This window comes from Crocodylus siamensis, chromosome 1, assembly GCF_052110815.1.
Source record: "Crocodylus siamensis isolate JL-2025a chromosome 1, ASM5211081v1, whole genome shotgun sequence".
Taxonomy (NCBI): domain Eukaryota; kingdom Metazoa; phylum Chordata; order Crocodylia; family Crocodylidae; genus Crocodylus; species Crocodylus siamensis.
The window spans coordinates 138,285,796-138,301,491 of record NC_143395.1 but is presented as its reverse complement, the minus strand read 5'-3'; the positions used below and the strand labels follow the sequence as shown (position 1 = coordinate 138,301,491).

General features: G+C 44.8%; 1 protein-coding gene across 4 annotated transcripts in view; it reads right to left on the bottom strand.

The window, feature by feature from the left end:
- The window catches only part of DISC1 (DISC1 scaffold protein), a 392,283-nt gene that overhangs the window by 191,525 nt on the left and 185,062 nt on the right, over positions 1–15,696 (bottom strand). For 3 of the 4 annotated variants that reach the window (XM_090044055.1, XM_090044079.1, XM_090044063.1), the window contains exon 9: positions 8,830–9,018. The exons of the other annotated variant lie outside the window; for it this stretch is intronic. In XM_090044055.1, coding sequence (XP_089900181.1) covers positions 8,830–9,018 — 189 coding nt within the window. The remainder of the gene's footprint in view (positions 1–8,829; positions 9,019–15,696) is intronic. 4 annotated transcript variants of the gene reach the window in all.

Below are 15,696 nucleotides of genomic sequence, written 5' to 3'. Positions count from 1 at the left end.
GTAGCCATAAGTGGAATGCAGACAATGAATGTTACAAACTCTTTTGGAAGAACAGAAATAAGAGGAAGATGCAACGGCTGAAACAAAACAGGAAAGATTTTGATGCCACAAATCATGGGAAAATATTGGTCAAACTGCAGGGGACAGAGATCAGTGTGTAAGGAGGAGAGAAGCTGGGGAAGGGGGTTCCCTGTAAAAAAAAAACCAAAAAACCCCCCCTTCTTCGGCACTTACCTTAAAAGATCCAAGGACTGCAGGAAACACAAATGGCAGAAAAACCTGCTTCCAGAGTGAATGTCGGCTCTGGATTGGTCTGTGCTATGTCACACTGCCTATTTTCAGGCCCAGAGAGGGGCAGCCAAGGCAAGAGCCCATGTTGGAAAATGCAGACCAGACGGGAACTCCCTCCCTGGAACCGCTCAGCCAAAAGTGAGGCAAGAGACCAGTTCAAGAGAGAGGGTAGACAGGGATCAGAGGAACCCTGAAGCAGCACAGCCTGGGATGGCAACAAGAGAGAACTCCCACTATGAACTGGAAGCTTACCAAAATTAAGTCTGTGAAGATTGAGATGAGTAGAGAAAGGAACCAGGATCGAGGGAAAGCAGCAGGAAGTGGAGTGACCCCAGACAAGCTAATACCAATTGAAGCAAAACCACTGCTGCCAGAAAAGGCGAAAAACTGTTTCTTTTTTTCTTGGTCTGCCCTGAAAGAAGAATCAAGGCTGAGGAGGGGTAAGGCCAGGGTGCAGGGAATGGTGGAGGCCCATTTTGTGCCACAAAGCCAGTGCTGAACTTTGTTCCTGCTTTTGTTTTCTTTTCCTTTTTTTCTTTTGGGTCCATCCTCTTTCACTAAAACATCAAAATTGTGGTGGGCAAGATTCTAATAACTAGAAGGGGTGTCATGGTAATATAAAGCGCCTCTGCCTGGTAAAGCAGGAGAGAAAATCGTTATCCTAAGATCGATAGCCCTACAGAACCTATAGCTGACAGTGCTACAATTATGAAGTTGATAAGGAGTTAAAGGAGAGTGTATTGTTAAGTTAGTTATCTGAACAGAGGGCAGCTACTGATGGTGTTGTTTACAGATCAGTCTTAGGACTTATCCTATTTAACTTTTCTATTTGCAACCTTAAAAGTGAACTACATATAAACTAATGAAATTTGCAAATGATATTAAGCTGAAGGGGAGGGGAATGTTGCCAATCCTGACAAGGACTGGATTATTATGCAGAAAGATTTAGATAATGGTGTGCAATGGACACTAGAATGTAGTGAAATTTAAAAGTATGAAGTGCAAAGTCATACACTTACAGGGTCCTGCAACAAGGGTTTTGGCTAAAAGACAAAATGCATAAATTGGAGAGAACTGAGGAAAGAAAGCGTATTGGTTGATTTTAGGATGATCATGAGCCACTGGTGCAACGTGGCTGTGAAAAAGTATAATGGCATCCTAAAAATGCAGGAGGCATGGGATATTCAACAGAGACAAGAAGATACCAATACCATTGCATATGGCACTGATAAGATGCCATTAATATAACTGTATGCATTCTGGTTGTCAGTGTTTAAAAAAGATTAAGTTAAACAGGAACAGGTTGAAAAAGAGCCACTAAGATAGTCAAGGGAATGAAGACTCTTTCTTATGAAAAAAAGATTAAAGCAGCTTGACCTATTTAGCTTAACAATATGTAGACTGAGAGCAAATATGACTAATATCAGGGCGGGAGAAGAGCTTTATAAGCTGAAAACCAAGACTGACAAAAATATAAAATAGCTAACACTAGCTATGGAAAACAGTATGGAATGGGTTCCAAGCCCAGTAGTGGTGACAAAGAACCTAAATCACTTTAAGACCAGATAAAGTTTGTGAGGGGGATGGTGTGATAGGACAAAGAGTTCTGACTCTATAACCACTGCGTGTGATAGGTACAATTATGTATTGGCAATCCCCAAACTATTAAAAAGAGGGGACAATATGGAAGGCGCCTAGTAATTTCATATTCTGGGGCTTGTGGTGATTGTCAGTAGGGGCAAGGAAGAAAATTTTTACCCTCACAAATGCTACAGATATGTGACAGAGATTTCATGGTTGCAGTTTGGAGGTTTTTTCCCAACTTTATCTGCAATGCTGGGACAGTGGCCACAGCCAAAGGCTGCAAGCTGTTGATGGATAAGCTGATGCACCTGCTGCTACTTAGAGGACTCATTTTCCAGGCTGAACAGTCTTGCTTTTCCACTCAAGGACATACCAAATCATCACATTTGAGGTCAAGATGGACTTTTTCCACCGAGTCAGACTGGCAAGAACAGGGAGGGAGAGGAATGGCAGAAAGTTGTTTGCCTTCCTGTGTAACACTGCATTCCTGTCCTCAGATTTCATTCCCTACTGTTACAGTGGCAGTAACATCACCTCCCCAATTTTTGCCTGTGGCATATGTTATAGGGTGTTCTTGGTGTTTTGGATATTCATGGAATCATAAATTCATAGTTGTTAAGGACCTCAACAGATCATCAAGTCTGACTCCCTGCCCTGGGCAGGAAAGAGTGCTGGGGTCAGCATCTCCAGATCCTTGCTGCGCCCCACTAATGAATTTGCAGGCGGCCACAAAATGACCTCTCAGCCTTCTCTTGTGGAGACTGAAGAGATCCAAGTCCCTTAGTCTCTCCTCATAGGCCTTGGCCTGCTAACCCCCTTAACCATACAAGTGGCAGCCCTCTGGGCCCTCTTGAGGTTATCCACATCCTTCTTAAAGTATGGCGCCCAAAACTGGATGCAGTACTCCAACTGTGGCCTCACCAGTGCCACATAGAGAGGAAGTATCACCTCCTTGGTTCTATTTGTTATGCATCTGCTGATGCATGATAAAATGAGGTTAGCTTTGCCGATAATTTCACCACACTGACGACTCATGTTCATCTTAGAGTCCACTATGACTCTGAGATTGCCTTCTGTTTCTAGTTGCTGAGAGGGTCACTTCCCAGCCAGTAGGTGTGCTGGATATTTTTGCACCCTAGGTGCTGCATTCTGCACTTGTCCTTGTTGTACTGCATCCTATTGTGTATTGCCCACTTTCTAATGTGTCCACGTCTGCCTGCAATCATTCCCTACCCTCTGGTGTATTCACTTCACCCCACAATTTAGTATCATCTGCAAACTTGGACTGAGTACACTTCATGCTCACATCCAAGTCACTGATGAAGACATTGAAGAGTACAGGGCCAAGAACCGAGCCCTGCAGGACCCCACTACCCACATCCTTCCAGGTCGATACCAACATGTCCACTACCACTCTCTGGATGTGACCTCTAAGCCAACTTGCTACCCACTGGACTGTGTAATCATTTAAGTCACAGCCTCTTAATTTATTTATGAGAATGGGATGAGATACCGTATCGAAGGCCTTCCTAAAATCCAAGTAAATGACATCTACCTCTACTCCTGCATCTAAGCATTTTGTGGCCTGGTCATAAAAAGAAACCAGATTACTCAGGCATGATCTATCTACTATGAATCCATCCTGGTTGTTCTGCTGCATTATTTTTCCCCACTGGACTCATACAAATATGATCCTTAATAACTTTTTCAAAGACTTTTCCAAGGATAGAGGTGAGACTGACTGGCCTATAATTACCAGGGTCCTCCTTCCTCCCCTTCTTAAAGATAGGAACCACATTGCCCTTTTTCCAGTCCTCCGGGACCTGATCCAAGCGCCACAAGTGCTCAAAGACTTGTTCTGCTATGACACCGGCCAATTCCTTCAGTACTCTCAGATGCAACTCATCTGGGTCTGCTGACTTAAATACATCCAGTCCATGCAAGTGACTCTGCAACAAGTCAGCATCGACTGTTGGTAGCCTGGTGTCCATCTGATGCCCATCTAAGAACCCATTAGGAGACTTGTCTTGACCCTTACTCAGAAACACTGAGGCAAAAAACCTCAATGAAGAGCTCAGCCTTGTCCCCCCTGTCTGTCACTAATTGCTCCTGCTTGTTCAGTAGAGTTCCTTGCAATTTTGTAGAAAGGCTTAAAGCGGTGAGTTTTGGGATACCTGGGGGAAATGATGGTCTGCAAAAAAAGGGGACTGGGACTTGTTGGCCCAGACAACCCCTTCCAGTCTTGTGTACCTATATTAATCTAAAATGCATCTATGTAGCATTAGTCTGCTTAGAACAATAGAGTGGGAGGCAGAAATCTGGATTCTATACCCAACTCTGTCCTTTATCTCAATAGGTGGGTGTCTACATCAGCTTGGTCTCAATGCTGCTGCCAGAAAACAAGCCCTGCCCACTCACTCCAGCTCTGCACCACCCAAAACCAGAAATGCCATTCTGAGAATGCTCCAGGGTGCCTCTACTTTGGAGATCTCACAAGACAGAAGGCTCAAGACTGGCAGCAGGGGGTATCAGCAGAGTGTCCAGATTTCTGTATTTCCAGGTTTGGTGCATGCAGAGTAAGTGGGACTTAAGTTTTGGGCAGCAACCTCCAGAACAATGTGGTACCAATGTGGAGCAAGCCTTATGTTAGGCATTTTGGAGCATGGGGCACTTTAAAGGGAACTTAGCTGTGAGTGCAAATTGCTTCCAACTCACTTATGCCATCACCACTGCTGCCATCACTCTCCCCACCCACAGTGCTGCCCACTGTGCAAGTAAAACTGCCCCCTGCCAAAACACCACAGAAGCCCCCTGGTTCTTCAAACTGGATAAAACGTCTGCAGCGGCTAGACCTTACCTGTGGGCCATAGATTGCTGACCCCTGCCTTATGTGATCCTAAGCCAACTGTTTCTACTCCTCTGAGCCTTGACTTCCATATTAGCGAAATGGAAATAATTGTTCTTGATCATCTTTATAAAGACCTTTGAGATCCTCAGATAAAAGTTACTAAGTTATCAGTTGATGCTACTATTATACAAGAAAAAAACACAAACATTTTTGATTATTTGATTAAAAAGCCTTTCATATTTTTTAACAACTCCTTTCCACAAAACCTTGACAGCTCACAGCTCAGAAAGCCAAGCCAGATTTTTCCACTGCATCTGCAATATCTGTTCTACTTGGGCAGCTGGCACAAAGTGAGAAAATTCATTAACATGCTAATGATGTGTCCTATTTAAAATTCCAACCCTTATTATTGTGCGATTAAATCTCTTCCCTTAATGTCTGCCTCCTTATATTGGAGTTACAGGGAGAAATCAACAATATTAATAAAGTACAAAATAGTTGACTGATTTCTATATGAGAGGCAGTAAAAAACCAAAGTACGTATGTACACGCACATGTGCACACACATTTATAAATGTATTTTAGGGTTTCAAATTTCTCAGGAAACACAAATGTTTATATGCTACTAAAATGATATTATAAACACAACTCATTTCTTAACAGACTTATGAATACAAAGCGCAAGCAGAAGCGCGTACAGGAAGAGATCACTATAGGAAAGCTTTGTGGAAGTTGCAGGAATGGAGAAGAGAGGAGGGGAGAGCTCTTTTATATATAATATAAAATCTTTGGAACAATCTTCTCTCTTCCCAGTAGCTTAAGCTCTCCCCTCTTCTCTTCTCCATTCCTGCAACTTCCACAAAGCTTTCCTATAGTGATCTCTTCCTGTACGTGCTTCTGCTTGCGCTTTGTATTCATAAGTCTGTTAAGAAATGAGTTGTGTTTATAATATCATTTTAGTAGCATATAAACATATATATAGCTATATAGATGAAGAAAAGCACAAAGCCAGAGTGGGAGGATCAGGCAACCAGTGACATACCACTAATCTAATCATCTATGTAGAAACAAAAATTGAAGCATCTGCTGCCTATAGTGAAAGATTATCTCCTCCACTACTAATGTAATTAAAACTACCATAAGTATTCAGGGACCAAACAGAGGGCTTGTTTTCATAACTGTTAGCACAAATGAACAGCACTCAAGCAAAGCTTGAGTGAAAGCAGTCATACTACAAATACAACTTTCTGTGCAATGTGATTGTTTCAGCAGCAACAATCTGTACTAGTAGCAGAGAGCAGCCAATCCTTGTCTTAAGTGTCACAGCACTCTAACTTCAAACCAAGCCCCTGATCCAATAGCTAGTTCAAATGGAAAGCACAACTAATTCCAGCTAGAGACATCTATGTGTAGATGAGTTTGGGACAACACAAGTTATTTTCTGACCTAGCGCTGCAGTAAAAAAAAGTTTGCAGAGACATCTGATACCTGAATGTACAGAGGAAAAGATGAAGAAAAATAATATTCTGGAATTAACAAAAAAAAAAGTATTGTTTCAGGTCCTGGAAAACCCAAATCAAATTATTCTGGTTTATTTCTCCATCTTTTTGTTTTATTTGTTACCTCACTTTTAAAAAAATTAACATCTTATACTTTTTCTTTAAACAAATGATAATTTAACATCAAAGGTAGCTAAAATTATGACAGGCTGCCTTCTAAGGATAATGATAATGCATGTACTACCTCACTTTACAGAGTCTGCTACTGCTTTCTAAACTCAAATCAATAAGCAGGATATTATACACATTTGCATAATAATAGATACTCTTTCACTTGCCAGGCCATTGTTCAGAAACTTGCATTTAGCCTTAAGCGCTATTTCCCATGTATGCTTTTCGTAATATTCCTGTTAACCATAAAAGGTGGTCAGAGCTGTGAGTGGTGGGATATTTACATTTCCTGATAAAGCTATAAAGTCAGCATTTCCACTGGGAGTTCTCTTCTCCCTCAGTTTTTCTGAACCAGCATTACTACAAAATACACTTCATGATGAGTATTGATGCAGCCCAAATTCAGTTATTCAACTCATTTCAACTGCCAGTTGCTAAAAGTTAACTGCAACAACAATCCTAAAAAATCATCCTCATCACCAATCAGACTGCCATTGGAAAGAAAGTGCAACGTTGAAGGGGGAAAAAGAACCAGCAATCACAGAAAAAGCCTTCTCAATGGTTATGTGCCATCTGCAGTTTAAATTATTCTGTAGTAAAAATCCCATTCCACTTGCTTGTGTTTTATTTTTCAAACGTAAAAGTATTGGGTGAAATGACAACTGGTTCCTAAAACAGAATGTCTTGTTTAAAAGAATACAATACGTTTTTAGCAGTAAAAGTGAAAGTTTGGTTTTCAACTAAATTTCCTAACATTTAAATCATGCTGAATGTCCATGACCTAAAGGAGGATCTACCTCATAAAGAAGAAAATAGGATAGATGATACAATGAAAACAAAATATTAACATTTTTTATGTACTTTTGAGTAATTTTAGCTCTATAAAGTTTTATTTCACACAGGAAAAAGCTTTCTGCATTTATTCATAAGCTATCACAATTATTTAAAGAAAGTCTCTAGGGTACAAGATGCCAATTTTTTTCAGCTATAATTAAAAAAAAGATGGACGGGAGGAAGAAACTAACAATCTTTAAACTGCTACCAATTCTGGTACTTCAGTAAACTTACATAGATTATTAGTCTAAAAGAGTACTGAATACAAACTCAGCTGCAGTATGTACCATTGGGAAAATGATTTAAAGAAATTCCACTTTGCTAACTTAGACTAAGTAGTAACTTGAAATGTACAGCTTTGAAGGTGACGAACCTCTTCAATCCACTGGCAAACCCAACTAATAATGAAGCATGCTACATCATCTACTTTTGAATTATCTTTCCTCAGTATAGCACATACATTTTGAAGGGACACAAATAAAAATGTGTATGCCTCTTCTGGATCTTTTCTTGTTTCTAATAGAATGGACACCTATCTAGCACTGTAGAGGACTATTCTTCATTCTTTCATGTAATTTTAAAAGCAACTCTTAATGGCCTACACAATCACTCTTTTGGTTTTAAGGTAGCTTGGGTTGACTGGTTACCTAGGAAACACAAGCTATTGTTTTCCAAAAGAGCAATACTCATCCCTTTTCCCCTACCCAAAAAACACTCTGAGGTAGGAAAAAGTGTTTCAAACCCTTGAAACTAACTCTAAACCTTTCCCAAGAGTGCATCTCTCAGTTTGCATTTTAATGTTAGAGGAAATGCAGTACTCATACATTTGTAATGAATTAAATACTGCTCAGGTATTTGTTTAAACAAGCCAGAAAGCCACTTTATCTGATAACTTCAAGAGGGGATGGCAGGTTCTACCTCACCTAGACTTATCGCTACTTCCTAACTCTGTCAATTGCATTTGGATGATCACTGGTCAAATATCATTTTTCTGCTGTGAAATATAGTTAAGTTAACCTTAACATAAGGTTGCTTATGTTTAGATGCAAATTTTAACAGCTAAACCATTTAATTCCTTAATCTTTAAGTAAAGACCTTTGTTTTCAAAACCTTGTGCCTGACAGGGAATTACATCCTTTCACAAGGCACACCTGAACTCAACATTCAGTGGCATTAAAGGCTCCTTGCAAGGGCTGCTACTGCTGCGGGCAACCCTATTTTCCACAGAGGCAATGGACAAGTTTATAGACAAGTTGTTATTGTATCATGTATATGAGGTAGATGCATATAAACCAGTATTATTAAGTAGGTTTCAGCCTGAGAGACTTTTTGAAAACCAGGGCTGAGAAAAATGCTGGAAGCATTCTGCACTGAATGTGTACAAAGCCAGAAAAAATGTCACTCATGAATGACAAGACAAAGCCTGACAGCATGTTCAACCTACTGTTTATCAAGGTCCTGCCAAAATTTCCCTCCTAAAAAGTGGTACATTCTGCATGTCACATTTCACAGGGCTGTTCATCAAATCAAGCAGAATCCTGGATCACCCACAATAGTGCACAAGCAAGACTTCAATCATGCGACAGCTGGTGAACTGCTTACCAAAGGCAGACTCCCCCTGCTCCAGTTCTTGTTTCAGTCTGTTGTGATCTTCTTTAATTCTCTCTAATTTTCGGACATTTCTGGCACTCAATACCAAGAGCTCTTGGAGAAGTCCCTCCAGCCCTTCTTTCTCAGATGTTAATGATCTAATTTCTTCTGCAAGATCCTTAGCAGTACAGAAATTACGTCCTGCAGATGCATTTGGAGAGCAGGGGTGGACAGGAAAAGAGAAGGAAACAAACATTTGCAACATCAGTAGATTACATAGAAAACATGGGAAATTAAGCAACTAAACATCCAAACAATAGCTTCAACAGCACTAATGAAAGTCAGGAAAGTTTTGAGTTGGTCTTAATTTTTCTCCTCTACTGAATCTTATTACAGGCAACTCTCTCAATAACCCACTGGAACAAGTTATCCAAAATGATGGTTTATTTTGCCTCATTCGCACACACATAGCATCACAACCTTTTAAATGTTTGTGGAGAAAATCTAATTTGAATATTAAAGTTGAGGGAAATGTCACACTGTGTAATTCACGGGTCATTACACTGCAATCTATCAGATCATCACCAGGTTTTGCAGTGTATTTCAAGTCATAATATGTTTTAAATGGATGTTATCAATCTCTTAGACTGAAAACGCATTTTCTTTGAACAAAGGTAAACCACTAAACAGTATTTCATAAAGGTTTTTTATAAACAACACACACTTTGCTGGTTACATTAAATATGTAATTAAGAAAACAATGAGATCACATGGACAAAGTCTCAGCAGTCATAAATCTCCACCTCTGTCTCTCTGTGACAGGTGGAGCATAGAAGCCATGCAGGATTCCTCATGTTCCCAGATCACATTGACCTCACATTAAGTTAAACACGCAGCTCAGCTGCTAGCCTGCTGCTGTCATTTTGATATGTACATTTAACCTCTCTGCATCTCAGTTTTATTCAATGAAGATAATAACACCAAAGTGCTGTGAGGATGAATGCATCAACAATAATGAAATGCTCAGATAGTAAGGGCTTGTCTACACTAGAAAACAAATATACCAGAGTTGAAATAACACAATCCCTATATTATGGACACAGCTTCATCAGTTTCAGGCTGTTAATAAACATAAAACTTTAAATCATTTTGAAGCAGGGGTGGGCAAAATATAGCGTGTGAGCCACATCCGGCCTCCCAGGCACTCTCATCTGGTCCGTGGCACCCCGCAACGAATTGAGACCTGCCCAGTCCTTCTGCCCATGAGGGTGGGAGCAAGGCATCTACACCCACCCCCAAGATATGCTATTATGCCTCACGCCCACCCTTGCAGGCAGAAAGGCCGGCCCTGCTAACACAGGGTGGGGCTGCTGCTGCAGGTTTCCCCAGTGTCCCGCTCCCTCCAGGCAGTGGGTAGAGAAGTGTCGGCAGGGGCAGGGCTGCAGCTGGGCAGGAGCATGGAGTGCAGGGCTGGCTTCAGCGTGGAGCCGTCACCTGGGTGGCAGCAACAGCATGGAGCTCAGGTGAGCAGCATGTGGGTGTGAGGGGGGAGGGGTATGGAAATCCCTCCCATACCCTTCTATGGGGCACAGCCCTGGCAGGCAATGCGGGGCAGCAGTAGCACCACAGAGGGGGAAAGTGGGGGGGAAGAAAGAGGCACTCTTCTCGGCACTGGTGCCTGGCTCCTGGCTCCGGCCAGCACTGCAAGAAGCGCACCCCGCACTGGGTCATTTGTTTCCCCAACACTCCCCACACTCACAGGGCACAAGGGGGAAGCCACAGGCACTGGAGCAGCCTGGGGCAGGGAAAGCAACTAGCTCCAGCACCTGAGGCTTCTCTCCTGTGTCCCACAAGTATGGGGACTGCTAGGGAAACAAACAGCCCAGTAGGGGCTGTGCTCGTCACTGTAATGTGCAGCACTGGCCAGAGCCAAGCACCAACACCCTCACCTTCTGCTGTGCCATGGAGGGAGTGTGTGTGTGTGTGGGGGGGAGGGGTCCCTACACCTCTCCTACTCTCCCTCACACTCCACAAACCATACACACAGACAAACAGACAGACACACATATACACCCCTCCACCCCCAGTGTGGCCTGTGTTGACTACAGAAGTGTGTTCCATAGTCACTCACCCACACCCCACAAACACCACATAATCCCCCAACATACCCTATGCCCCCACAGAGCCACATTCCCTCACAAACTTCCCCCACATGCCCCCACACCCTCACCCCACCATACACACCCGCACACAAGCCTCCATGGCTCACCAAAAGCATCTGGGAATGTCTCCTTGCTAAAAAGGAGGATTACACCCAATGGAAAGAAGGGGTCATCACCAGGGATGACTATTCTGCAGTTGCTCGGGGATGTAGGGGGGTAGTTAGGAAGGCCAAGGCAGAGATGGAACTGGGACTAGCTTCCTAGATTAAGGACAATAAGAAGTCTTTTTTTAATACATAGGGAGTAAAAAGAAGGTCCCGGGTAATGTGGGGCCCTTGCAGGACACGTTGGGAAATTTGGTCATCACACCAGATGGCAAAGCTAACATGTTTAACAATTTCTTTGCCTCCGTCTTCCTAAGTAGGGACCAGAACAGCCACCTCCCTGCTGGGCCCCCCTCGGGCCCCAGGGGAGGCACACCTGGGCCAACGGTTAGCAAGGATTTAGTTAGGGAGCTTCTGGAGGGCCTGGACATATTCAAGTCAGCCGGTCTGGATGATCTCCACCCTAGAGTTCTAAAGGAACTGGCCGAGGTCATTGCAAGACCCCTGGCATGGCTTTACGAGCACTCGTGGTGCTCAGGAGTGGTGCCGGAGGACTGGAAGAAGGCCAACGTGGTTCCCATCTTCAAAAAAGGCAGGAAGGAGGACCCGGGAAACTATAAGCCACCTAGTCTTACCTCGATCCTAGGCAAGCTGTTCGAGAAAATTATTCTGGCACACATCCAGGAGGGGCCAGCAGGGGACTGCATGCTTAGGGGCAACCAACACGGATTCATCAGTGGCAGGTCCTGTCAGACCAACCTGGTGGCCTTTTACGATCAGATCACCAGATCATTAGATGCAGGGGTAGCAGTGGACATAGTCTTCCTGGACTTCAGGAAGGCTTTTGACACTGTCTCTCACCCCGTTCTCATAAGGAAACTGGGGGGCTGTGGTGTAGACACCCACACAGTCAAATGGGTCGCCAACTGGCTGGAGGGCTGCACCCAGAGGGTGGTAGTGGATGGGTCCTTCTCAACCTGGAAGGACGTGGGCACTGGGGTTCCGCAGGGCTCGGTTCTCGGGCCTGCACTGTTCAACATCTTCATCAGTGATTTGGATGAAGGGGTAAAAAGCACCCTGTTCAAATTTGCTGATGACACTAAGATGTGGGGGGACATGGGCACACTAGAAGGAAACAACAGGCTACAATCAGACCTAGACAGGTTACAAGGGTGGGCGGATGAGAATAGGATGGGTTTCAACACAGACAAGTGCAAGGTGATGCACCTCGGGAGGAACAACCGGCACTATACCTACAGGTTAGGGAACTCCCCTCTTGTCAGCACGGAGGCGGAAAAGGATCTTGGGGTCATAATTGACTCCAAGATGAACATGGGCCGGCAGTGTGGGGAGGCAGTTAGGAAGGCCAACCACACCTTGTCATGCATCCACAGATGCATCTCGAGCAGGTCCAAAGAGGTGATCCTCCCCCTCTATGCGGCACTGGTCAGGCCACAGTTGGAGTACTGCGTCCAGTTCTGGGTGCCACACTTCAAGAGGGATGTGGACAGCATGGAGAGGGTCCAGAGGAGGGCCACTCGCATGATCAGGGGACAACAGGGCAGGCCCTATGAGGAGAGGCTACAGGACCTGAACCTGTTCAGCCTCCAAAAGAGAAGGCTGAGGGGGGATCTCGTGGCCTGTTATAAACTAGTCAGGGGGGATCAGCAGGCATTGGGGGAGTCACTGTTCCCCCTAGCACCGCCAGGAGTGACCAGGAATAACGGTCACAAGCTGGCAGAGGGTAGGTTTAGGTTAGATATCAGGAGGCTCTACTTCACGGTCAGGGTGGCTAGGGTCTGGAACCAACTTCCAAGAGAAGTGGTGCAGGCTCCTACCCTGGGGGTTTTTAAGAGGAAGTTAGATGAACACCTACTCTTTCCTACCATGGCAGGGGGTCAGACTAGATGATCTGCTCAGGTCCCTTCCGACCCTAGAAACTATGAAACTATGAAACACCCCACCACACAGAGCCACACCCAACCACACCCACCCACACAATATAAAAGACTAAGAATTTATTTTTGATTTATTATGCAATTGTCTCTATATACAGTACACAAACACAAATAATGACAAAATATTTTTAAAATAAAATTTAAATATGTTATGGTAGGTGTTTGACTTTCAGTGTGTGATTTGTTTTTTCCTGGTTCCCCCCTCTCAAAAGGAGTACTTCTGGGGGGCAAGGGGAGAGACTTCTGGTGGCAAAGATCAAGGGTTAATGGTGGGACGTCTGGTCCCAAGATGGCAGTCAGGGAGTGGGTCACCTGTCACGGGGTGAGGCTACTCATGCAGCCCTTGACAGCTCACCAAACCTCGTTAAGCGGCTCTCTGCCTGAAGCAATTGCCTGCCCCTGTTTTAAAGAGTTGGTACATGGATTTGTCACTCACAAGTATACACCAGGTGTCCCAACATAACTGTTTTATTTCTCTGCTTCCAGATCAGTAAAACTGAGCTAATCCCCTCTAAATTAAACCTTTACAAAACAGTTTTAATTTACAAAAGTTTAGGTCCACTTCAGCTTCATTGGGCAGATATAACATAGTTTCATAGTAGCTAAGGTCAGGAGGGACCTGAACAGATCATCTAGCCTGACCCCCTGCCACAGGCAGGAATGAATGCTGAGTTCACAAGACTCCAGACACGAGATCATCCAACCTCCTCTTGAATTTGCCATGGTAGGGGCGAGGACCACTTCCCTGGGAAATTGATTCCAAATTTTGGCCACCCTAACTGTAAAAAATTGCCTTCTGATCTCTAACCTAAACCTATTCTCCTTATTACCATTGTTCCTCATCACCCCAGGTGGTGCTGGGAAGAAAAGGGCTCTAACTGTTTGCTGTTGATCTCCCCTGATGAGTTTGTAGGCAGCCACCAGGTCCCCCCTCAGCCTCCTCTTGCTGAGGCTGAACAGGATCAGGTCCCTCAGTCTCTCCTCATAGGGCATGTCCTGCTGCCCTCTCACCAGGCAGGTGGCCCTCCTCTGAACCCTCTCCAGGCTGGCCACATCCCTCTTGAAGTGCGGCCCCCAGTACTGGACACAGTACTCCAACTGCGGCATGACCAAAGTCATGTAGAGGGGGAGTATCACCTCTCTGGACTGGCTTGAGATGCATCTTTGGATGCATGACAAGGTATGGCTGGCCTTGCTGGCTGCAGTCTGGCATTGGCGGCTTATGTTCATCTTGGAGTCAATAATGACTCCAAGATCCCATCCCGCCTCTGTGTTTTCAAGGAGGGAACTCCCCAGCGTGTATGTATGCTGTGGATTCCTTCTCCCAAGGTGCAGCACCCTGCCTTTGTCTACGTTGAACCTCATCCTATTCTCATCTGCCCACTTTTGTAGTCCGTCTAAATCTATTTGCAGCCTTCCTCTCCCATCAAGTGTGTCCACCTCACCCCCCATCTTAGTGTCGTCAGCAAACTTGGACAGCGTGCTTTCCATCCCCTCATCCAAGTCGCTGATGAAGATGTTAAACAGTCCGGGCCCGAGGACAGAGCCCTGGGGTACCTCACTGCTCACATCTCACCAGGCTGAGTACAGCCCATCCACCACTACTCTCTGGGTGCGCCCCATCGCCAATTTTTTACCTATCCAACTGTGCAGGCACCAATGCCACAGTCGCTTAATTTATTGATGAGGATGGGGTGAGAGACAGCGTCAAAGGCCTTCTTAAAGTCTAGAAAGACTACGTCCATGGCAACACCATCATCCAAGGATTTAGTCACCTGGTCAAAGAAGGCAACCAGGTTGGTCAGGCAGGACCTGCCTTTGATGAACCCATGCTGATTGCTCCTGAGCATGATCTCCCCTGCTGGCCCCCCACAGATGTGCTCCTTGATGATTCTCTCCAAGATCTTCCCAAGCACCGATGTGAGGCTTACAGGCCTATAGTTACTTGGGTCCTCCCTCCTCCCTTTCTTGAAAACTGGGACCACATTAGCCAGTTTCCAATCCCCTGGCACCTGGCCAGAAGACCACGAATGCTCATACAGCCGGGCCAAGGGCTCCACGATGACCCCTGCCAGCTCCCTCAACCCCCTCGGGTCGAGGGCATCTGGACCTGCAGATTTAAAAATGTCTACCCCCTTCCAGAAGATCCCTAACTACATCTGCACTGACTGAAGGCCTGACAATGCTATCCCCAAGATTGTCCCTGGTGGGTGGGATATCCCGGTCCCTGTTCAAGAAAACAGAGGCAAAGAAACTTAGAAATATCAGCTTTCTTGTCTGGCGTAGCCACAAGATTACCATTTGCATCTTGCAAGAGCCCTACATTGCCTGGTGTCCTCTTCTTGCTCCCAATGTACTTGGAAAAGGACTTTTTGTTGTCCTTAATCCTGGATGCTAGCCTGAGTTCCATCTCTGCCTTGGCCTTCCTAATAGCCCTCCTACACTCTCGGGCCAAGGAGAAGTACTCCTCCTTGGTGATAGCTCCTCCCTTCCACTGGTTGTACGTCCCCCTTTTAGTCCTCAGGCATTGCTGAATGCCCTTGCTGAGCCAAGGGGGTTTCTGAGCACTCTTACCCCCCTTGCTTCTCTCAGGGACTGTTATCCTTTGGGCCTGGTGGATCACCCCCTTAAGGTACGACCATCCCTTATGGACTC